Raw genomic sequence first — 25184 nt, forward strand, 5'->3', positions numbered from 1 at the left:
CAAACTCAGTAGAAAATAAATCGTAAATAATCTCAGTAGTAATAGAAACAAAGTCAGTAGTAAATAGAATCGATTCCCAGAAAATAAATTCAACATTGCAAACAATGAAGATGTTACTCTGTAAAAATTATTGATTTCTGGACCTTGTCTTCTTGAATTTTTATCTTCTCTTTAAGTTTTTCTTGTTCCAAACTTAATAATTTATTTGTTTTAGAACACGTGCACGGAAAGTAAGAATTAATTTTTGGTAATTCAGTTTTTTTTAGATTTATAATTTTTTTAGTTATTTCTTCCAGATACAAAATATTTAAGTGTGGGTCTTTTGGAACTAAATAATCAAACGCAGGCTGCCAAAACCCATCAGTGAATTTGACCGGCTGAGAAAAAACTCCGTCAAAGGATAACCCAAAAGAACCTGAAAAGTTTTAGTTTTTAATTAATTTTCCAGATTTAAATAATTAAAGGAACGATTTGAGTTCATTGCCATCAATTTAAATTAACATGTGAACATACCATTGCATACTACCCCCAAACATAGAATATCATCCGAATTTGGACCAGAGAGCCATACTTGAACAAATTTTAGCAATGCTATAGCTTTATTAATCGATAACTCCTCATTATTAGCTTTTTTCTGGAATATGAAAATAAGATTAATATGCTTTGTGTGATAAGAAAATGGATAACAAAAATCGTAAGTTTCATTACATACTTTGGCTTCCAACAACTTCGTCCACAAATTTTCATTAAAATGTAATAAATATTCTAATGTTCTAAATTCCGGAGTTAGAACTCCAACACACAACGAAGATTGCCTTACTTTAACATATCTGTTGTATGGTTGAAAAGCATTATACTTATGAATAGTATTTCTAATATCTACAAGATGGTTTATTCCTACGAATCCCCAAACGGGCGGACAAAACATATTTTTCATTTCTACTTCGGCTACTTCTGCTGCTATGGGTGCTAATTCTAAGCCCAAATCCGAAGTTACAACGACAATATTTTTTTTATTAATACTTGTTAGTATTTTTGTCAACAAAGTGGCATTGTAACAAGCTGGTCCTAGGTTAGGTAACACTATATACATATTTCGAGAAGCAGAAGCATTTATCATCGGTGCTAATGTTTTAAGACAGCGGGCATTTAGGGCGAGCCAATCGCCAATAGATACATCAAGGCTGTAAATAGAAAATTACTAGTGGCTTATAATATTTTATTTTACAAGAAATGATAATTCAAAAATGAATGTTTTTACCTAAATGGCACGTAATCCATTATAATTAATAAATCACAACTTGCAAGTGCCATACCCATTTTGTTTGTGTATTTCACGACTTTACCAGGATAATTATTACCCACATAGCTGCATTCAGTTTCCACATATTCCAAAAAAGTTTGGGAATATTCTTTGTCATAGATAAAAATTTTTGCAATACTCTTGTGCCCAAGAGGCATATCTAATAGACCAGATATTATGTACATAGTTAGTGGATGACTTGCTCCCGAAATACAAACAGTAATATTTTTTGCAGAGTCTTCTGCAGCGCTCTTAGATTCGTAATCATCAATATTAACTCCTTTTTTTATTTTCTTCTTATATTGATTAAAATTTTCTATAAGACCTTCAAATCTATCGCAGGAGATATAAGTTTCAAATTGATAATATGAATAACAATAATCTAAAAACTCTGAAGCACCTCCTATGTAATATGGTTTGCTTCCTTCGATTAATAACTCTTTCCAAATCAAAGGAGATTCGTTGTGATGCCATTTATTTCTGAGGTTTATTTTACAAAGCCAAGTCTGAAATATAGAAATTAATAATAGTTAAATAAGTTTATCCAATGATGTCAAATTTCAGTGAGATATCATTTACCTTCCACTCTATGACTGACTTTTCTATTATTCTGTAACAAAAATTTGGTAGATTTTGAGAAAGATAGTCAGCAATTGCGCATATTTTCGCAAAGGACTCGCATTGAGATTCTCCCGATATTATTATTTGCACTCCCATATTTTTATAACGTTCAAGGAGACGTAAAATAAAAGTTGAAAGTTCAAATTTGACATAATATGATAAAAATAAAGTTTTTAAATTAAGAAATGCAAAAAATTTAACGAAAAATAAAATTTAATTTAAAGTCCGACCATAGATATCGAATATAGAGGTTAGTGAGCCTGACCCACTGATCTCTAAAAATGTCAGTACATTTATCTAATTTGTATAGATGTCAGTGTCAGTGGCCAGACTAAAAGTATAACAGGGCGCCACAATCTTCATTGATATTGCAACACTCTCCATCTCCGTCAATACATCCAACAAACAAATGTGATGTAATCCAGTATTTTAAACTTATCCTACGTTAATTGTCTATACATTTTTTCTCGGCGGCTATAATTATTTTTCAGCATTATTAACACATCAAATTATTACAAACTTAAAAATTACGCCACGATTACCAAGCAATTAAAATAAAATACTTTGACAATTCGATGTCAATGTCAATGCCTGCATTTATTATGGTATAAAAGTAATTAAGAGGTTTTTTATAAAAATCTATATCTTAGTTACCACCGAATGCTAGTTGTTGTTTAAATACTTTGGAGGAGCAATTTTTTTTAACCCTAAAAACCAAGTTTTAATATTTAAAGGGAAAAAACAGTCGAATTGATGACCTCCTTCTTTTTGAAGTCGGCTAAAAATGATAATGAAAAATCGAAGATGTTGCTTCACTTTGTTCACATTCACGGACATTCACATTCACACATTGAGTTATGATCATGTCAATTTATGATTTATGGAGTTGTAACATGTCAAAGTCAGATGTCAATTTGATTTCGAACTCGATTTGCGATTTATTATGCGGTTGTTGCGAAGTATATATTAAAAAAAACAACTTAAACATCGAAGTTGTGTATCCTTGTGAATCCTTAAAATTTAAAGAAAATAGTAGTGCACACGCATGAAATTTATATTTCCTTTAAGATATTGAAAAAGGTTATGTTTATAACATAGCTTATCGATCGACCAGTGTTTTTAACTGAGTACATTGTATTACATTGTATCCAGATATGGCGCAAAAAAATTGGGGATTTTGTGATTTATCAGTCAGCAGGGATTGCGACATTAGTAAAATATATTGTTTGCAGAAATTAGGGCTTAATACAGTTGCTATTAATACACACGTAGAAGAAGTAAGTGAAGAGCCGAAAAAGAAAAAACGGAAAGGGGAAACAAAGGAGAAAAAAGATTTTGTACCGGATCCTGTAGACATTCCAAAAGACTTAAACAAAGGTGAAATTAACATTCTTCAGAGAGTGACAATAGAGTTTTCAGAATCTAGCATTAGCCATAAGTTCAATCACTCTGAAAATATTAGGAAATATGATATAATAGCTGTTGTTCCTAAAACATTACAAGCATTTCAATATGCATGCTCCAGTCTTGATGTTGATATTATCACTTTCGACCCTCAGACTAGGCTGTCTTTCAAAGTCAGCCGTAAGTTATACAATCAAGCAGTAGAAAGGGGTTTGTTCTTTGAACTTATGTATAGTCCAGCAATTAAAGATTCTACTGCAAGAAAAAATATTATAAGCATGGCTCACACTTACTTTGCTGTTGGCAAGTCAAATAACATTGTTATAACAAGTGGAGCAGATAATTATAACTTCATTAGAGGGGTGCACGATGTCATTAACCTTGGCTTTATATTGGGCATGAACAGTAATCAGAGCTTGGACTCTATTAGAAATAATGCTCGCCGACTTATAATCAAAGCTGAAGGAAGGAAAAGTGGAAAGCATTATATGATAGTGACACATGGTAAAAAAGAAAAAAATAAAACACTTAAAGAGTAATTGAGTGGTTTTATTTAATAATTTGTAATATTGTAAATTTAAATATAAGAAATAAGATTAAAAAATCTACATTGGCATAAAATGTAAATGTTGGAACCATTTCACTTTTTGCGATTATTTCATATTTATAGCAAACAAATTGTTGCATCATTTTGTGTACTGAAAAAAGACCATACCAAAGACAATTATATCCATACATTGGACATTTTGAACCAAACAATACTCTCAAATAGATGTACTATGAGTACAGTTTTGTTTGTCTAGTTTTATACTTGTGACAGGTAGCTGTTCTGATGATTAACCATTGGTTTCTGGCACCAAAATCTTTATATAAAACATATAATCATCACTCTCAATATCTTTGATATAAAATACAGTATATATTATATATGTTAAAGGGAATTTTGGTCTCGGAAACCGATGATAAGAGTGATTATGGAGATTGCTAGTAATGTCCACTCTATAACTTATATATTTGAATCTCTTTGTTTACACATTCTTTTTTAAACAGTTTGATATTTTAATTTTTAACACTGCATAAGTATTGTTAAATAAATATTGATAAATAAAATCAAATTGTATCCTACATATTTATCACAGTTTTAAAACCAAAATTGAAATAAACTTTTTTATTATAAATAATAATAGATTAAGAGGTAACATTTTCATTGATGTATGCTAAACTTAATAAATATAGAATAAGTCAAAGAAATAGGAACCATAACATAATGAGTCTTTGTAGTAACTTAATATAAATAATTTTGTAGACTTCAATATTGTAATCAAAACACATTTCATGTAATCATTATATACAATAAAAATTACTTTTTAAAGCTCAAGTTTGTTAATATTTCATCATTTCATAACCTAATTATCAAATTAACACAAATGAAACTTCTATATTTTGTGCTATAGATTTTTTTCATCTATAACTTTATATTACAAGCCTATTATAATTTTAGACTAAGCATATTGAAGTACTGTAGAATAAATATGCATATAGACAGAGCTGGGCATTAACTCGTTAATCCGTTAATCGTTAATTAACGAAGTTAACATTTTGCTTAACGGATTAACTTTTAAGTTAACTTCAAAAAGTGTTAACGCTTTTGTTAACTTCCGTTAAATTCAACTTCCGTTAAAAAAAGTCCGTTAATCGTTAAATTAGAAACTTAGAGACGTGCTGTCATTTTGTTTAAATTACGCGCCACGCCACGAGGTAAGTTGAACTATATTGGGCGACTGTCGGCGACTCGAATGGTGAACGAACGAGTCGATAATTGATATATGTGAAGTTCGCGTGCAAGTGTGATGCATCAGAGCGTTCGGGAAAGACGTGAAATCAAAAGAAGGTAGGAAATAGTATATTTTATAACGAGTATATAAAAGCACGAGTATGTAGTAGCCCACATTCCGAACGCTCTTCGTCCCTGCAATACGCCACTTTTTGAGCAACTGTATTAAAAGCACTTTTTTACTCGTGCTTTTTCTTTAGCTTTTCCAAACTCGTGCGTTCTCTTTCCCAACTGTCAAAATAATGTATATTAAAAAGAAAAAACCAACCACAAAGTTTTTACAAAAAAAAAATCATTGAAGTTTTTATGATTCATGCAAATATTTCTAAAAAGAAGTTCCTAATGTGTTACAATATCAGATTTAATGATTTGGTTCAATGAATTAGGTTAGGTTTCATTTTATTTCATCTCATTAAATTTCAATTTCATTTCATATCAATAAAAATAATCTACTGAAGACTTGGCCGTTTGGGCATAGTTCCCTTTGCCTACCCAGAATGGGTGAAGAAAACAAAAAAAAAATCTCTGTTTGTATTCTTTTACAGTTGGCGCCATTTTTCAAACATTTTAGTTAGTTGAGTTTAGTGTTTTTATTATTCTATTAAATTGCTTCATTTTTTCGCAACTGTATTTAAATAGTTGTTTAGTACACGTGCGGAACTGTCATTACAACATGTTCCAACTGTCAACCCTCACCTTGGGCTGCGCCTCGGCTCGGGTAGACATTTGTCGGAACTCTGCAATGACAGGCTTTCCGCACTCGTAATGAAATATACTATAATACATTTATACTTGTTTCCAATACTAATTCGTTATAGAATGTATAGTCAAATTACTATTTTAAACAAGTGTAGCCACAATAACTGTGAAATTGAATGTATAATTTTGGTATGGTTAACTGTTAACGATTAACTTTAACTTGCGTTAAATTTTCGAGAATTTAACGCTTTAACGATTAACGAAGTTAATTTTTTAATTAACGAATTAACGATTAACGAAGTTAACTTTTCGATTAACTGTGCCCACCTGTGCATATAGATCATGTGGTAACACAGCCTTAAATGAGTAGAAGCATGTCAATGAGGGTAGTCGGAGGTAAACTGAAATTTCACTTGTTTAGATTTATTTGACCAATTGCAACAAGTGATAGGCTTGTGTACTCCAATTAAAATATTAACTTTATATATTTGCTTGGCTGGATTTAAACGATTTTTTTTTAAATATTTGTATATTACTGGTCTATTAATTTTATGACACAAAACTTTTTTTGTACTACATTTTTATTTTTTGTGAGGCTTTTAAACTATCACATTTTTTCAAATTTAGCATGCTTGACTAAAAGACAATAGTCACAACAAAGAAAATAACACCCTGCATTTGATTTTTATTAAAAACATCTTAATTTTGAATAACTTCGGCAGTACACTTTTTTTTTCGTTTTTTTAAGGTAAGGTTTTATTTTTTATCTATTCCGTTTTAAGATGTTCAACATTTTGAGTTGTTTCTTCCTTGTTTATCACAGTCCTCTCAACCGATGAACGCGCAGATAAAGGAGACTTAATAGCAGCAGATTCTTCAGGTAATGTAAATAAATCTGCGATCCATTTAAACCTGTATGGACAAAAAATAATAAACTAATTAACACGTTCATTGCCACCAACTTGACCTGTGGTTTTAGGGCTTAGAAAACGTTGTAGCATTGAACGTGTTAACAGGTATACAAGGATTTCTGACTTCCAAATGACACCATCATAGCCTTTGCTTCTGAATATTCGACTTTTCTATTTCAAGTCAATTCGTTAAAAATAACTGTCTACTTTCATATTGTCAGGTGAATTCAGACGAACTTATGTAATAGCACACAGACTTGTATAAATCCAATAATTCTTTAATATTTTGTTGAGATTTTTCATATTCGTTGTACTAAATCTTACTGAATATTTTCAATAGTTATAACATTTTTTGTATATTTTCCATAAAGATTAAAACCTAACTAGTCATCGGAAAACTATATTTTTAAACGAAAATACATTTTAACCTAACGAGACTGAATAAAGAAGTAAAACACGTCTCAACCTATAGAACCGGTGATGTGGGTATTTTCATAAATCAAGTGAAAACTGTATATTAGACGTTAGTATGAAGAAACAAGCGATTATTGACAAAATGAGCGAAATCAAAGCGAAAACGTTACTTAACGATTGGAGGCGAATTTTTGTTAACTTGCAAAACGAAAATTCAAATATTTTTTTTTTAATCTAGTTTATATAAAAAGATATTTTAGTTACATTTTTTATAGATTAAAATATGAACAATGTGTAGGTGGCTGATTACTTACGAGGATAAATGAAAAGAACAATATCGATTTTTATATTATATTATTTTCAAATGCAATCTCAATGTTTGGTACATATTACAAAATGTAAAAAAAAAATCACACTCTATGATACATTAGAATAAAATTAAATGATACGGTGCTTACAAACTTCCTAACCGTCAATTTCCACTGTCGTACACCTGTACGAAAACATAAACCTGTTTATATTTTAATTTTTTATTTTTGTACATATGTGTCGACAGTGGAAACTTACCGTTATATTTACCAGCTAAGTACATTAACAACATAAGTCATCTGGCAGAATATAACATTATAAAATCTGGTGCAATCTATTCGTCTATTGATAGCACCAAAAATGTCTAAATTTTTGTTGTAAAACATATTATTAAATTAAGACAATAATTTCTGTTAAAATTAGCGTAAAATAAAGGAAAAAAATCATTAAAAATTGTACATAAAATTACTATTGATCACGTACACAAACATGAAATTTATACAGCGTTGAAATGTCACAAGATTTTTTTTTTAAAACTTTAATATAATCATTGAATAATGTAATAGTTCTACGATAATAAAGATTTATTAATTTTGTATAGAAATAGGCTACAAGTTTATTATTTGTATCTATTACGGGAACAAGATTATACAAGAAGCAAAAACTAAGATTGTGATGACTATTGTTTAGAGGCCTACATTACCCTTTTCTACTATCTTACTAACTAACTTCTTTACTTGTAAATTCTGATTTATAGATTAAATATGGCAGTGTGAAATTACCGTAGTTACGGAGCGCAAAACACAGACGGCGAATCTACGCAACCAGCAAAAAAAATTTTAATTTTTTTTTCTTAAATAATAATTTTATTATAAATTGAAAACAGTCGCTAAGCAAAATATTCGCTACAAACTGACATTAAGCAGTTCATATAATTCGCATTATCAAGATGCAAAGCGCTGTTTAAGTACTCAGTACTAGAATATGTAAAAAAATTTTTCGAGTTTGAAAAAAAAAAAATTTTTTTGTGAAAATCCTATAGCTTTATTGTGTACATATCTGGATACCATATAGTAACTAATAGTAGCCTTGTTTTTACTATAAAAATATATATTTTTAGTTCGTTTCATTTGCAATTTTTTCGCCATCTGTGTACCGCGTTCCTTTTATATTCAGTTGCTATACAAAAATGTTGTAAAAATTGTATAAATTAATATTATCTTGTTAAAATTATTTCATACATAACTTTTCTAAAACAGACTAATAATAATAATAGGCAATTTTTTATAAATTAGCTTTCATAAAATCTATTATAAGCCACGACAACTATTTATCAACGTACTTCAAATGGTAAAAATAACGTATTGAATTTATGTAAAATTATATTTAAAGATAAAATGAGAAAGCGCACACATAATATTCCATAGCGTAAATGTGCGTTAGTGATGATGACATGAGTTTTTTTAATACTAGTCTATGAACAAGTCTTCAGCAACCATAGAGTTTTTTTTTTCAACCATAGTGTTTAAATTTTATTTCAATATGTTCATTACTGGTTTTAAAACAATAGACTCTATGTTTACTGCAGATCTAAAGATGACATTGAGCAAAAAAAAGGTAAAACAATAACAGTCTTTAATTGTCTTTTCTAATAAAATATAAAGTTTACGATCGTGTTACCTTAAAAGGTGACCACAGTTGTTAAATTCAAATTTATTTTGTGATTATAAAAAACGCAATAAATGCTGGAATCATTCTGGCTAAAACTATTCCAAGAGATTAATTAAATATTTTACTTTAAGAAGATTAACCACCAAACTTAATATCCTGACTTTTTAAAATAATAGCTTTATACATGAAATTTACTTTATACTGGGCTTACTTAATTAACCATAACTTAGTCAATACTAAATACATAAATGATGGCATTTAAATTATTAAATTCAATAATTTTTTTTTCACTAAACCAATCAAAAACAAATCATACGTAAAAATAAATAATCTCACGTTCATACAAATTAACCGATACTAGTTAACAAATTCAGTCTCATTGGTTAAAAAATAATCGTAATTCGTTTTGTTTCGCGCAAATTTCTTTCCTCAAGAACTTTGAAAGCTTTTTTAAATGTCAATTAATAATTTATAGATCACATAATCAATTTTTTCAATTTTTTTCCATTTTATAATTTCATTATTTCAAATAAATTCGAGAACTAATGTCAACTCATTTCACAAAACTTTATTTTGCAAAATAAATAGAACTTAATAAATAATAAGAAATTATATAAATTTTGTATATATTTCATTATTTATACGTAAACATTAGACATTTTATTTCTACTTTTTGTAATAAACAATTATGATGTTTAGAAAACGTTAAAATAGGATAATTTAAAATAATAAGACTCCATTTTTAGTCTCAAATCATTAAAAACCATTAATTGATCCTCAAATAACTTTTTACCCGTGCTGCTATTGTGCACTCTGCAAAATTTAAAACTACTAAAATAAAAAATTACTTATAGCACATTACACTTAAGACTGGCAACACTAATTCTTACGTCATATTCGAGTTGTATCGTGCGGGTGACATGTGACAGCTGTCAGTTGTTGAGGAAAGAGACGCAATGCGCGACGGTGTTGACGTTTTCCACCAACCTGTTGTAGAGCTCGCGGCGCACGCTGGCAGTGAACTTGCGCACGAGGCAGAGGGTGACGGTGCCCGCGAACAGCGCGTTGTAGAACATCACCAGCTTGAAATTACCCAGCCACTTGATGCGACCGAACTCGCCTAACAAATCGAAGTTTGTTATACCTTCAAAAGAAACATTAATTTATTAGTAGTGCTTAAAATACTTTGATTAGTATTTTTTTTTTGAAAATTGCAATGTAAAAATTTTGTTTTATTTTTGGTTGGTGATGAATTTAGTACATAACTTTGAGATTAGACGAGAATCGTGGTATCTTACCGAGTATTTTAACGAGTAGCGGCTGCGCGGTCGAGTAGACGACGAGCACTGCGCAGGCGCCGATGATCTTCCTGAGGGGCGTGCGTCGGGCGCGAGGGGAGAGGCGTAGCGCGGCCATCGGGCCCGCCAGCCCCGTCAGCGAGGCCGCGTGTAGGTACAGGATGAGGAATGCCTCCAGAGTCGCGCCCGCCCAGCCCAGCTTCGACAGCGAAGCTATTCCAAGCGTGAATTGCTGACAATACAACAATTTATAATGTTATCACAAAACACCTCAATTTGTATTTAAAAAAAAGAGCTGTAAAGTATTTGTAATCGCATCGAAAGGGAATTGACCTGAAGGGGCAACGACCTCACCAAAGACTGACACAAATATAAGTTAATTTACGTTTTCGTTTGTCAAGGCATGTATCTTAATCTCGTACCATCTCCATCATCACCTTCTTCCTAGCCTACATAGTAGCAACAGATCTACAACTCTTAATTTTTACGAATGTCTATTGATAACAATGGCAAGCTTGTAAGTTATCTTTTAGGCTTACCCGTGTGCTGAGCGGCAGTGCTTTAATACCGATGAGCAGCTCGAGAGCATTCTGCAGCACCATAAGCACAGTGATAGCGGTCAGCGCCAGCAGCAACAACATGGCCAATGGGTACACCACGTTGCGCTGTAGCGACGATGTCTTTCGTTGCTTTTCAACCTCCTGTAATTACACATCAAACTATTAGTAACAACTAGCTGTAATAAAGTAGATTTTGTATCCCAAAAGAAATGTTTTTAATGTCGTTTTCTATGGAAAATCGTGTTTATTAAAAAACTCGAACTAGCCGTCGCCTGTAATTCCGTCTGCGCGATATTAAAAAATTACTTTATTAGTAGACTATATGTTATTCCAGACTATGTTTTACATCTATGCCGCATTTCATCGAGATCCAAAAATCCAAACGTTCGAATTTATAATATTAGTAAGATTCTAGATAGAATACTTCGTTCAACACGTCCATCGTCGCCGCCGACTTGCGAGTTCATTTTCATACGAAACATTTCAAGTGGCGTTGAACGTGATAAAACAGCAGTCTTTATTGATGCAGAGAACCTAGATTTGTTCCAGATCTATAACTTATACCAAATACTGTATATATTATAGTATTAAATATATGACGTAAGTGATCTCCCACGAGCCAGTTAGTATGACTAATTGATAACATGGTAGATGGTATTGTGATAACAATAGGAGTTAATCACGAATGAAGCTGATCAAATAGCGTTAAAGCATAACATCATTCAGTATTGTTTTGTTTCAATAATTCTTGCGTATATTAATAATAGATTTGAACATGTTTCATCTCGAATTATACAAATAAAATGAATTGTGAAAACCCCATCAAAATTTCATCATTCACATCTCTACGATGGAAAGCGTTATGCAATAATAATTAAATATAGGTATGTGGAAACAGTTCTTTTTATTTTATTACCTCATGGTTACAAAATTCAGTCAAAATTGTATAGGAGATAAAAGTACCATATATTACAGGATAAGGTTTAAAATCAAAATACTAAACTGATAAGTTACACGTGTATATATTAACAATGTGTAATTTAACACAACTATTTCGTCATACTACAAGGGCGCATATAACCTGATTATGCAAAACGCTCGCATTACCCTTACACGTAATCAATAGAAATTGTTTTATGTTTTTTTTAAATCGTGACAATATTATTTTCACACTCCATTGAAAATAATGTTTATAACATAACCAGTTTACCGTTGGTTTCTAAAACCACAGTCTTTAATTAAAACATATTGTCATCTCTGTCTTTGACAAAATAGAGACAAGGTCTTAATAAGAGTCTTGTGTCAGAAACCCACTGTTAGTAAAATAATTGGAGAACGTTTATTTAATCCCGTTTCGGGTAAATGTTAAAATCATAGCATTAATAGTGACTATCTTTAAGACTAAATGGGAACCTAATTTAATTCTTTAACTGTATCCAATAAACTGATTAAGGCAAATACGAATTTAAGTTATATTTAAGGTTAAAACATACTTTTTTATAAAAACGTTGACATCCTTAACACGAATTACCGACGGCCAAAGGGTTAAAACACGTGTTAAACTAAACAGTATTAAAAACACAGTTTAGGTTTTATTTAGCTTGTTTATCAGTCAAAGTATATCGGTTAACATTTACGTTGTATATCCAAAAATAAAAACATCAAGCAGCAAAAATATAAATGAGACCTGTTCTGACACTTTATGAGAAAGGTGTTGTTTTTGAACAAGAATAACTTCTTATCTCGGCATGTTTCTTCAATTCAATAGGGGTTCATTAACCCAAAGACGAATTGAATTGATTTCCAGGTGTAAGGAGAGAAAAAAACTATTAGTACTTGTGAAAATATAATCTTAACCATCATTACTTTAAAACACCAATTTTGCACTCAGTAAATATGAGAATATTTGAATAAATAACGTTCAAAACTGTTCTATATTGCATTAGTATTTTAGTTTCAATTCGACTGCTCTACCGACAGACGCTACGATAGCCAATCTAACAATTGACTGTTAGCAATATAATGTCCCTGTAATAGAACAACTCCGTCATCTAAAATGGGGGCCCCTTGACCTAAATTCATATGAGTCGTTTGTTTGCACAACTAGTAATAACATATAGCAATGTCACAGGCGTACCAAATGAAGCCTTTGACTGTTTTCTGCACCTTAATAGAGCCTAGAAACTCCAAACTAACCACCAGTAGACAAGAAAATGCCATCTTAAGGATTTATAGCTAATAAAGTCTTAAACCAACCTTTCTCATGGCTACGATCTTCTCTAGCCTTTCATTAAGACCAGCCTGTAGGGCACCATTCCGCAGCCTGAGTAATGGCGTCTCTTTACAATGTTGGTCAATCACATCCTTAGCGCGGGATAGGTTAGCGTTGACCGGCGCGGATATATCTCCGTGGTCTACGTACATCGGCTCAGGCGATATGTAGCCAGCACCTGATGAAAAAACGAGATATATATCTATTATTCAGGGTGTACATAGAGCATTATTGCAAATATGTTGTGGTTCTGATCAATTGCAATTTGATTGATGAAACTGTATGTCAGTCTATCTGTAACTAATGCCATACAAATAAAAGCATCAAGAATACTTGCTTATTTAATTTTATTTAAATGTATGTTTATATATATAAATTATAGGCAAATTATACAAAAGGCATGTTATAAACTTTACGTGACATTCCAGCAAACTTTATCACTAACCGACCTATAATAATTTGTTATAACTAATCGCCATTTGAGTAGGTGGTCACGATATTATTACACATATCAGGGCTTCTTCATTTTAACCTTTGAAATGTACTACAAATTTTTTATTTCTTTTTAATATTAGACTTCTTTGAGAAAGGCTGAATGGCGAACTATACTTAAAAGATTCACATTGATTTAGTTATACGAGTATTACTAAGTTACAGACCTACTAATAACACACTACACTCTACACCATTAATACTTTAAGTATCAAAACGTCAAAACCTTTTCTTAGGTAATTTACTAAAATTAATGACGTTCTTATTTTTTTCTAGTATTGTTTCCCTGTCTTCTCTTCAACTCGACCCTGATTTTTCATTTCCTTAATGAAGTTTACACATAATTTGTTTAAAAAATAATACATAGGTTTGAGCAAACCCTGATGTTATCTTTGGACAGGGCTTTATATACTTATACCTGCGGAACAACGTCAACGCGCGGTATACACGTGCATTGACCTTAGGAATGTGCACGACGCATCCACTAATTACGATAATGTCCCCTTCATTGCTTAACCTAAATGTATGTGTATGTAAAATATATAATCTACATTTATTTAAAACGCTTCGACACTTTAAGTAACTCCTTAAAATGTCTACATACTTAACAAAGACCTAGAAGCCTGAGCTTTCCATTACTACGTATGACTTAGCCTCGAGTCTGTTATGTACTTTCAATCCGTTAAAAATGTGTATTTCTTTAAAGTATATTAACCTTGAAGTGACATAAGGCACATAAAAAACGATGGAAGTTTCAACAATAACAAATCATGAACAAACATTTCATCGTTTTATTTTAACTTCCGTACAGTAAATTCTACGCAAATAGAAAATGGTATACACGCTCAGTTAACACGGTAATCGCAAACAATAAGATTGTTTGTGCTCCGGCATTGTTCAATGACACGGCTACATCCTTAGAACATTACGTGATTTATTTAAACTCATTGGTATCAACCTATTGTATAGAATTCCTATGACCGTACCAAATTATTATATTAACAAACTTAAGGAATGCACGAAATAAAAATATTGGAACGAAGTTCCTTATCGCGCGTTGTGAAAGGGGGCTAGACGGAAAAAATTCATACGAAAAGTTGTCACGACACTTTTTGCTATAGTAAGTATGTTAACGACGAATGAGCGCTACTTCACCATGTCAACGACGTGACAATATAAAACGAAAATTCATAGAAATAAAATGTACTTCTTGTGAAGACTTAAGTTTTTTATTCATAGAATAAACATTGATTCCTTCACTAATTAATCGAAAGGAACTTCGTTCCATCCGGGTGTCCCTTGACACCTCTCAAGTTTTTTTTTTAAAAACATCCGTTGATATATTCAAATCACAGCAAACTTCGCACAACACTATGCCTGTAAACGGAATATTTTTCTTTGTCCATCATAAGCAAAATTGCAAGTTTAGTAACTGCTCATACGGTGCTCTACACAAACAAAAAAATAATAAAACGCCGATCGATCTTTCCACAATGATGAGCTATGACGAAGTACTCATTCATTTTAGGTCAACACAAAAAGATGTACCAATTAATTTACGAGTACTTTTAATCAAGCGCCATCTTCTAAACGGAGTTTTAAAATTGATATAACAAACTATATATAGAAGCGTAAACTACCTATCATTTTATGTATATATGAAGGACCAAGTCAATATGTATTTACATTTATAAGTGTAGTCAATGTAACAAAAGTAGTACTAAAAGGGATGAGTGGTTCAGATTAAGATATGAATTCAAGAACATAAATGCAATAAACAAATACTGAAGTATCGTTTGACCGATAGCATACCGCACCACAAACAGTGTCCCCGGCAATATTTGTCGTAAGGCTATAAAAAGCAATGACCTAGAAACGAGATAGAAGTGATAAGATGCAAAGACAATATTTAGACATCACATTTACATTAATCTTCATTTAAACATGAACGGGAATCTGTCTGTATAGTGTTAGCCTTTATTATTATTACAACACGAAAGTAAAATAATTTAATTGAAGTCAAATTATTGATGTTGGCTTAGGTTTTTATTTGCTAGGAATTTACACAACTATGATTATACTAATTTCTTACAAAATAATTATATAAAACATAACAGTTAACTATAATGATAAAAAACAGTTATTGTTGATGTTAACTCTACAAGACCTTTGTTACAAGGATAGTACAAAGTTTATCACCAACCTTTAAGACTAAAAAAATTGATCCCACAGAAGTTACAAAGAGTTTTAACAAAGTCCTAAACACATTGAAATGATATAAATAATCGTAGTTTATATATAGAACAGTTTACTTCACTTATTAATTTGTCAGCCCTTCACAATGTAAACAAAAAGCCGCTACCTCACCGCACGCACTGCTATATACAGAAGGTCAAGCTATCATTCACCATTATCAACCAGTAAGTACTTTCGAACTGCGTGTCTTCAACGATAAACAGAAATATCACAGACAATGCATCTATTTGTAATATATATTTTAAGAAAGCTAAACTATTTCATATGTAATCATATATTAAACTAGCTTTTTCCCGCGACTCCGACCGCGCGGAATAAAAAAAAAAAAAAAAACGGGGTAAAAATTATCCTATGTCCTATTCCTGGTTCTAAGCTACCTGCTCACCAATTTTCAGTCAAATCGATTCAGCCGTTCTTGAGTTATAAATAGTGTAACTAACACGACTTTCTTTTATAAATATAGATTTGAAGAAATGACTAATAAATGGCACTCGATAATGTTATATAAAAAAACAATTACACTATTGTATGATACATCAAAATAATAAAAAATAATTGGGGTTAAAGTCTAAAACTGACTTTATCAGTACAGATACTACGACTTAAAATTAAACCTACATGTGTCAGATTATACGAAAATATTTCCACTAGACTATAAAATATCTATTTTAAAAAAGTAAAAATTCAATATTATAGACCTAACCATAAAAAAACTTACCTGATTAACCCAATAGAATAGAATAATAAATATTTTTATAACAAAATTCTTTCCAAACTTGGCCTTGATGTATCCAGGAATCCGGGAATCTATGCTAGGTCTATAGATTACTATAGACCACGGAACAATTCCGGAAGATTTTAAATATACCATAGTTATATATCTTATCGAAAGCTATACTAAATTATTAGTTTAAAGGACAACGTGTAGCATAAGGCAATGAATATTTAGATTTATACATTTCAGATAACAATTTTATTTGGAACGAGACAACAGAACATTAACTTTTAGTTGTATAAGTAAATAATATGCGAAATTTGAAAAGTTGAAAAGACCAGTAATAATTTTTAGTATTGATTTAGCAAGTCAATATCTTGCGGTCCAAACAACCGCAGAAAACCTTAACAAGATATTCACACCAATGTCACTTTACCTCAAGGTATAAAAAAAGAGCATTCTCTGTTAAAATTCACTAAAGAACACTAACAAGATACAAAATATATCGTTCATTTGTACCTTTGTTGCTTGAATTAATTTAGATTAACGATAATTACGCAAGCATATTGTCACGAGTATGTACAATTTTATACACTTGCTGTTTTTACATTTCAATCTATCAACATTATTTACTCGTATAAGAATAATTTATTCTAACTCGAAATAGTTTCTCGAAACAACAACTTCAAACTCGCAAAACACAAAAACACATTTAAATGAAAATACCAAAAACAAAGAAAATTAAGCGACTTGTTTAAATTATTAGTAAACTAAGAATAAAACAATTTCTTATTACCGAGATAATATTAACTTTGTCATTTTATTTATAAATATTGAAAAATATTAGTTGTAAATATTAATATGCAAATTATCAAATACCAATAAATTTTAAATTTATTTAACCTTTTTTCTCTACTTTTAACTTTTCCAATAACAGGATCAAAATGAACAAGAAAACTTGAACGTTTATTTGTGAATATGCAAAACAATTTACGGACAGACAAGTCTTGGTAAAAACAATTACGTACATAAAAACATCAAATTGTAGGTGCGTCACGTAGAGATCAAACTTAGTACGAAGGTCGACGTGTAGTGTCGAGGTCGCATCAGATTTGACTGTATGATTTATGCATTACGTACATAATGCCAAAGATTTTTTTAACTAACTGAACCCGGTAATGCCAGACTAAATAATCAAAACATGCAAAAATATATTTTTTATAGTCACCCAGAATATCTTCAGCGTGTGCGCGCACAAAAAAGTGTTTGTGTAATTTTTTTTTTTCACACAAACTTTAACCTCCTTCAGAAAATTAATTTTGCTAAATAAATTTCCTAGTGCTCAACTACGTAGTAACAAAATATCTTAGCACAATTTCAGAGATTTAAAAAATCACTAAATAATTTACATCATTTGATTTTTTTTAACTAACTAAATCGCTGGTAATAAAAATAATTAAAGGCCAATAAAAATTTTGTTTTACGTACATATCAGGCATAAGTATAAAAAGTTACGTATCCGAACCGGTTTAAATTATTTTTTCTTTTCTATGGACATAATAACAGCCGGAATAAACATGAAGCTTCTTATTCAATAAAAATAAAGATTGCGATGCGAAGATTTAATTAAAACTACGAACTCGTTCTATTAAACAAAAATCTTTGTATAAATAAATATGCGAACTGCTAATTTTAAACTTGCCGATTATTCGCGAAACTATTATCCCGCTCCGCTATAAATCGTTTGCCAGCCAATACACATAGATAATGCATTTGGCAACGTTCTTCAAACAATGCCAACATTTTCATTTGTTTTAATCCCAGATAATAAAATACGATCAACGTTTTTTATCTGCATCTAAATTTAGAGACAAGTTATAATATGTCTATTTAAGGATGATTAGTTTGACATCTGACGCCTATGAAGTAACGAATAAGCGGCTCCATGCACTTTTTGATTTCAAACGTACTAATTCAAATAATTCTGACCTGTGGCAACAGATGTGTCGATCCTGCGCCTTATCGTCTTCTCCTCAAACGAGTAGACGTAGTATTCCTCATTCAAGTCTCGCAGGAATTGTGGCTTCACCAACACGCCGCTTATCACTCCGAAGAGACGCACGAAGCCCAAAGGGGTGCATACTGGATAAATATCACAATGATCAGTTGTAAAAATATGCAATAAAGATAGATAGAATTATTTACAATACAAAATATTAGACAGAATTATTTACAATGCTAGTTATATAGACAATGTTTGCTTACACGACAATTCAAACAAAACAAGGCAATCATTATCTATATATGTAACTAGTTTCTCTTTCGTGGATTTTCACTGACGAAACACAAGCATATTTTTCTTATATATCATAAGATGACAAACGAGCAAGTGCCACATGAATACAACTAAATAGTGAAGCGACCGTTGCCCATAGGCATCCGCAACTGCAGATGCGTTGCCTACCTTTAATCGACAGAGGTGGGGTCGCACAGAAAGAGGATATATCCTCTCCCTATGGGTCCCCTCCTCGGTCAAATCAACCATGACGAGAAAGGAAAAGGGATTAAAACCAGGCCTCATTATCCCCATACTATTTCTGCTGTAAAAACTAAAGGTACGATCTCTATTACATCTATTATTGATGATTAAAAAATATTCAACAGTGAAAAAGCAGTGATATCGACTAGTTTCATACATTTTTATTTATTATCGACTAAGATTAGCCTAAGCGAGTAAGCTTTTATTACCGACACGGTAAATATCGATTAAAAATAGTCGTGGTAAATAATTGATGTTCTCATTGACGTTTCGATTCCGATAACTGTTTAACTGAAGTACAACCAACACATATAGACATATATCAACACAAAACCCAAGGAACTTGACTTTGACGTCCAATTAATATTTGGACCTTTATGCTTATTTATAATCATATAATCTTAACGTTTATTGAAAACGTTCAGACAATATTAGAGAAAGCCGGTAGTAATATATTGAAAATTGATTTTTATAAACATTTTGTTTATGCAACATGCAAATATCTGTGTGAAGTTTTTATAAATACACTAGCTGTCGCCCGCGACTCCGTCCGCGCGGAATTAAAAACAAACGTAATAAGTAGCCTATGTGTTCTTCCAGATTATGTTCTATATTTGAGCCAAATTTCATCAATATCCGTTGAGCTATTCCGAAGATACCTTCAAACAAACATCCATCCATCCATCCATCCATCTAAACATTCGCATTTATAATCTTAGTATGATGTCTCCTGAAAATTATTCAGTGGGATATACTAATCATTAACTGTCATATGAAGCGATGATATAACAATTATTGTTGAAGTTAACTCTTCCGCAACCATACAATATGACAATGAACACAGTTGTATAATATAAACTCACAAAAAACTACATACAAATGAAAAAGGTAGATTATAGATACATAGTCTCACATACATACATACAAAGTACACTTAATTTTAGACAAACCACTTTAGACACTATACCTTTTAACATAATTACGAATTATTTATAATATATCTTAATCGTTCATTGTTTTTATAGACGACAAAAACTGTAAGACGTTTTTTGTTGTGTTGATTACATTTACATTAATACAAAACAATATATCACGGTCAGAATACGACATGCCAAAAAATATACCAAATTGGTAACAATTTGACGGTTGGTGTAACACTACCCTTATTGACATACAACTTAACAACCGTTGCTATGTTTACTGTTATGTCAATGTGAATAACAAAACAAGTTATTATCGAAACGTAAGCGATGAACGCGAAGAAAATCTTATCGAACCCTGCTTTGAAAACCACTAAAGAAATCCAACTTGACGAGGAATGGAATAATTTCATGAAGAGAATCGGCGAAGTATCGAACTTGGTGAAAGGCCTTGCCAGTGGTGACAAGGCCAAAGCTGATGCAGCTACTGTATTAGCTGATAAGTATTTAGAAGGAAAGGTTATTACAGATGAAGATATAGAAATGACACTTAAAGATAATAGAACTGTTATAAATCAGAAAGCATTTCAAGGTCTTGATACTAATAATGCTGTAAGTCAGTATCATAATGTTTTCATTATTTCGACTAACATTTTACGAATTCCTTACAAATATGATTGAATACAATTTGAACCTTGATTGACCATGTTTGATAGGATATTGAACACTTTATAAGGGCAATTTGTAGCTGTATTATATAATGGTTTAAGAAGACAATATAGTTTTCTGTGACCTCATAACAGTTTCTAAGCACTAATGTGAGAAATGTGACCATTATCTTCTTATTTCTATGAATCATTATCGAACTGGTTCACTTTTTTTAAGTATAGTTGTATTACACGTGCTTGTTGCTTTTGATATGTTCGTATGCATGTATTTATGTTTAGTAGAAAGCGTGTTGGCTTTCGAATGCGTATCAATATTGGCGTTTGTTTTCTCTCCCGTATATTTGCGTTGGTGTGATGTAAAGATTATTTCTGTCCGAAGAAAACTGTTTTAAGGTATTATTTTGGGCTAATGAGATACTAAAAATAGCAGATGCCCCCAAATTCAAAGATAACGAAATTAGATTGAAGTCAAAAGAGCTTACGCCGTTTGTAAAAAACAACGTATTTACGCTATTTAAACAGGTTAACGTAAGTTCTACAATTTAGTAAATCTATTGGGTGCTTATTTCACAATAGGAATAGAAAACATTCCGCAAACACAAAGTTGGTCGCCAAGCCGCGAGGTATGCTGACCTAGATGCCTAGGTAACGAGAATCAATTAAGCAAAGAGACGAAATAACCATTCAAGTAGCGTTTCGTAATTATCTTCTACAAACTACATAATGACTAAGTTTTTTGTGTACAGTTGTATTTCCTGTAATACATTAGAAAATATTGAAATATGTGATTAGGAAATAATAAATAAAAACCAAAGATAAATTTTAAATGTATTGGAAATATCAAATATCTTTCAATGCCGTCAAATGATTTGCCTTATTTTATTAAACAAGCGATAATTTAAATTTGAATAAAGTAAACACAGAACTTCAGCCCTTAGTTAGACAGAAATTAAATGAAACGAAAAACTTATAAAGATAATTCGAGTAATTTGAAAATAATTTTCCAGGGAGAGATGGGCAAAGAGGCATGGATGGCGGAGGTTAGCAAAGACGCGGAAAAGCGTGCTGAAGACCGCAAGATACGTCGCGAGAAGATGGACACAATGAAGACACAGGCTATGAAGGCCTTCCGACGCGGCGACTACGACAGGGCCCTGTCCTGTTACAATCGCGCCATCGAGTTCATTAGGGACAACCACATGTTGTACTGTGATCGTGCACTCACCAACATCAAACTGAGAAACTATCAAAAGGTATTTAAATCAAATACACAAACATGTACTGTTACATAACTTAACCAACGTGGTTGACTAAGTCCGAGTCTCAACTTGCGTATAGTAGATTAAATCCCCAAGTGGAGACGTACATGGATTGACGACAAACAATGACCTCAGTTGCTTAACAAAGTTCTTTTAAAGGGATATAACAGGAAAACGACAATGTAATTGGAATAACGTCAAGGAAGGCGACTAAATCAGCCTTCGTGGTTTCGAATAGAAAACGATGAACAATCATTATGCAATAACATCATTTTATTTTTATTCTTAGCTTAGAAACACGTTTCGACAACAGTTAATATTATCTTGCGGATGAGTTGGCACATCGTGCAGAAGAATACATTTGTTTTTGACGTGCCAAATTGAATGCTACCAATAAACCTGTGTTGTATTTTAAGGTTCTCGATGATTGTGACTGGGCATTGCGTTTAAATGAGAAGAGTTTCAAGGCTCGACTATACAAAGCTAAAGCATACAAGGAATTGGAAGAAGTTGACAAATTTGATGAATGTAAGAAGGAAGTAGAGGAAATGTTTCCACAACATCACGAACTTATCACTTATTTTCTTAGTAAGGAGGAAAATTACGAAGATAATGAAGACTGAATTCCTTTACATTTTGATAAGTGAGCGATTTGTGAGGTTTTTTTTTGTTATTAGTTATAAAGTTATAATGTTTGCAAAATTAAAACGTTATTTTTTTTATTGTCTGTAATAAATTAGCATACATTAATTAATTTGTACATTCATTGAAGAAAAATAAAATAATAATAATTATTATTACAGCATTATTATTAACTGGGTCTCTCATTTCTTCACCGAATGCTTAATCTATATTACTGTCGAAATTACAGTATATTATTTACTTGATAATGCATCGGCAATTACAAGATAACATTTATAATCTTGTTTGATTTACTAAGCACCGTAAACAGAAACTGATTGGCAAAGTGCGCTTTGATAATCGTAATACAGACATTTACAGATATAATTTAATGGAAAAAAGTTATTTTTTGGAACTAATGAAGTTTAGGGTCAGGTCTCAAACATAACGTTTTGGGTTGATAAGCCCCAGCAATTGGGATTGAGTTATTTTTGTTCGTGCAACTTACAGACAACTGAATCAACTAATTTCTAGGATAGTTTAGTTAGTCTAATTTCTATACAGATAAATATGCAAATAAAAAAAGCATTTTATGACAAATAAAACTTTGAACTTTGAGAGGGATTTTTTGAATGAACCAGAGATCCCAAAAATTTTAAGTTACTAATACTTTGCTTAGTACAGATAATGAAACAAAGATAATAAATTGTGATAATGAATTACGAAATTTATTTGGGCAGCAACGTACCTGAAATAGATATACATTGCAACCAATTTGTATAAAAATAAAAATAATCACAATCTATATTGATTGATAATTGACATTTAACACATTATGTGTCTGGAATTATTGAAAAGATATGAAAAGTGTGTAATGTTTTTCAACACTACATCCTGAGGTCCAATAAAAATTTACTACATATGTACAGAGTAAGAAAATTAAATGTAAATAAAATATGACTCACCGAGTAACATCAGAACACCCACAAAAGATACACAGGAATATAAGAAAGGCAGATAAGTCCACAAGCCTGTGAACAAAATAAATTTCATAAAAAAATGAAAATAGGAACATGTTTGTTTAAAATTATTTAAAAGTAATTTTAATAAATGAAAAATGTACATCAAAGATTAATATCTTTTCACCTTTCAATGTCCTAAAATTTTTACTCATTGAAAAAATAATAGAAACTTATACTTACTAAGCAGAGCATCAATGCCAGATCTGTCTCCTTCAAGCCAAGCTGATATGACATATGCCAAGCCTAACATCACCACACCCAGTAGCGCCAGTACTATAAATGTTTCATATACACGTCCACGTAGGCCACGGCACCCCGGGAAACCAGATGACTCAGAGAATAAGTATGCAAATGGCAGGAACACAAATAATGACAAATTTGAAAAAAGAAATACATGATTCCAAAGACCTGAAACACAAAAACCAAATCAGATTTTTAAGTAAAAAAAAAAAACCCAAACTAACGTATCATATATCATACATTGTAAATTCAAACCTTGAATTAGAGAGCTATTCAACCATTTAACATAATAGGTATCTGTGTACAAAATAAGCACTTCATTACTGATTATTGACAATGGCAGCAATAAAGCAGAGCCCAGTGATACAGCCAGGGCAAAGGTACAAAGCCACAGACTGATCCTGTACACTTTGACTTCATCCTCGTCAGCTGTGAAGTAATCCTCGCTGTCACGGCGGCGAAACTTCTCAATCAGCATAAACGATAACAGATATAATAATATAAATAACAGCAAGAATATCTGCAACAAAATGAACAAATCAAAGTATTCGAATAAATTGTGTACCAGTTTTCATTAAATGACGACGTAAAATATGTGTCACACTTACAATCTGCTCCCGAACATTATTGTGGAATATCTGCTCGCGCAAATCAGCCTCCTCATCATCCATAATTTACCATTCGATTTCTTTTTACCTTTTTATAAACATCTTAACAATGTGTCCCACATAAACTGACCACTGCATCATAAAATATCACAACAATAGACTTATCTATTTTTCTGTTCACATTTTAACGATTTCATTTAATATTTTGCGCAATAAAAAATGGTTTACCCTTACACGTATAAAAATTAACTTTTTATTTAACACAATTGAACGATGAACAATTTACAACACGACTAATTTTTTTTTTGTAATTATTATAACTGAAACAGCTGAAAGACAGACAATGACAAGTAATGATAAACCAAGTGACAATGACAAGCGAAACCATAGGCTTACAAAGCAAGCTAAAACAATAAAGAGTAACTTTTTGTCTATAATAGTTTTGTGGATTAAATTGCCAATTGTTAAATTAATCTGAATTAAAGAAAATTAAAACTTCATTTGGCAATAAAATTGTTTAACTTTCGTGATATATTAATTGAGAACGG

At 31.3% G+C, this 25184-nt stretch overlaps 4 protein-coding genes across 4 annotated transcripts; 2 read left to right on the plus strand and 2 right to left on the minus strand.

Annotated features, from left to right (window-relative positions):
• Positions 1–496: 496 nt before the first annotated feature.
• LOC106720603 (putative malate dehydrogenase 1B) lies at positions 497–2030 on the minus strand. Its single transcript, XM_014515321.2, has 4 exons — positions 1883–2030; positions 1262–1809; positions 713–1184; positions 497–634 (listed from the first exon to the last, which is right to left on the minus strand). The coding sequence occupies exons 1-4, from the start codon at positions 2018–2020 to the stop codon at positions 497–499; spliced, it is 1296 nt and encodes a 431-aa protein (XP_014370807.2). The 5' UTR covers positions 2021–2030.
• An 890-nt stretch (positions 2031–2920) lies between these two features.
• On the plus strand, positions 2921–3867 carry LOC106720602 (ribonuclease P protein subunit p30). The gene has a single exon (XM_014515320.2). It carries the CDS (start codon positions 3079–3081, stop codon positions 3865–3867), a length of 789 nt encoding a protein of 262 aa, XP_014370806.1. The 5' UTR covers positions 2921–3078.
• Positions 3868–6588: 2721 nt separating this feature from the next.
• Positions 6589–24957, minus strand: LOC106720772 (protein Lilipod). The gene is made up of 10 exons (XM_014515558.2): positions 24637–24957; positions 24284–24548; positions 23969–24196; positions 23732–23797; positions 18749–18901; positions 13281–13474; positions 11004–11165; positions 10465–10696; positions 10154–10310; positions 6589–6773 (listed from the first exon to the last, which is right to left on the minus strand). The coding sequence occupies exons 1-10, from the start codon at positions 24697–24699 to the stop codon at positions 6629–6631; spliced, it is 1665 nt and encodes a 554-aa protein (XP_014371044.2). The 5' UTR covers positions 24700–24957; the 3' UTR covers positions 6589–6628.
• Positions 20526–22789, plus strand: LOC106720773 (tetratricopeptide repeat protein 12). Its single transcript, XM_045678838.1, has 3 exons — positions 20526–20830; positions 21900–22139; positions 22562–22789. Exons 1-3 carry the CDS (start codon positions 20549–20551, stop codon positions 22766–22768), a joined length of 729 nt encoding a protein of 242 aa, XP_045534794.1. The 5' UTR covers positions 20526–20548; the 3' UTR covers positions 22769–22789.
• Positions 24958–25184: the final 227 nt, after the last annotated feature.

This window comes from Papilio machaon, chromosome 8 (assembly GCF_912999745.1).
Source record: "Papilio machaon chromosome 8, ilPapMach1.1, whole genome shotgun sequence".
NCBI classification, from domain to species: domain Eukaryota; kingdom Metazoa; phylum Arthropoda; class Insecta; order Lepidoptera; family Papilionidae; genus Papilio; species Papilio machaon.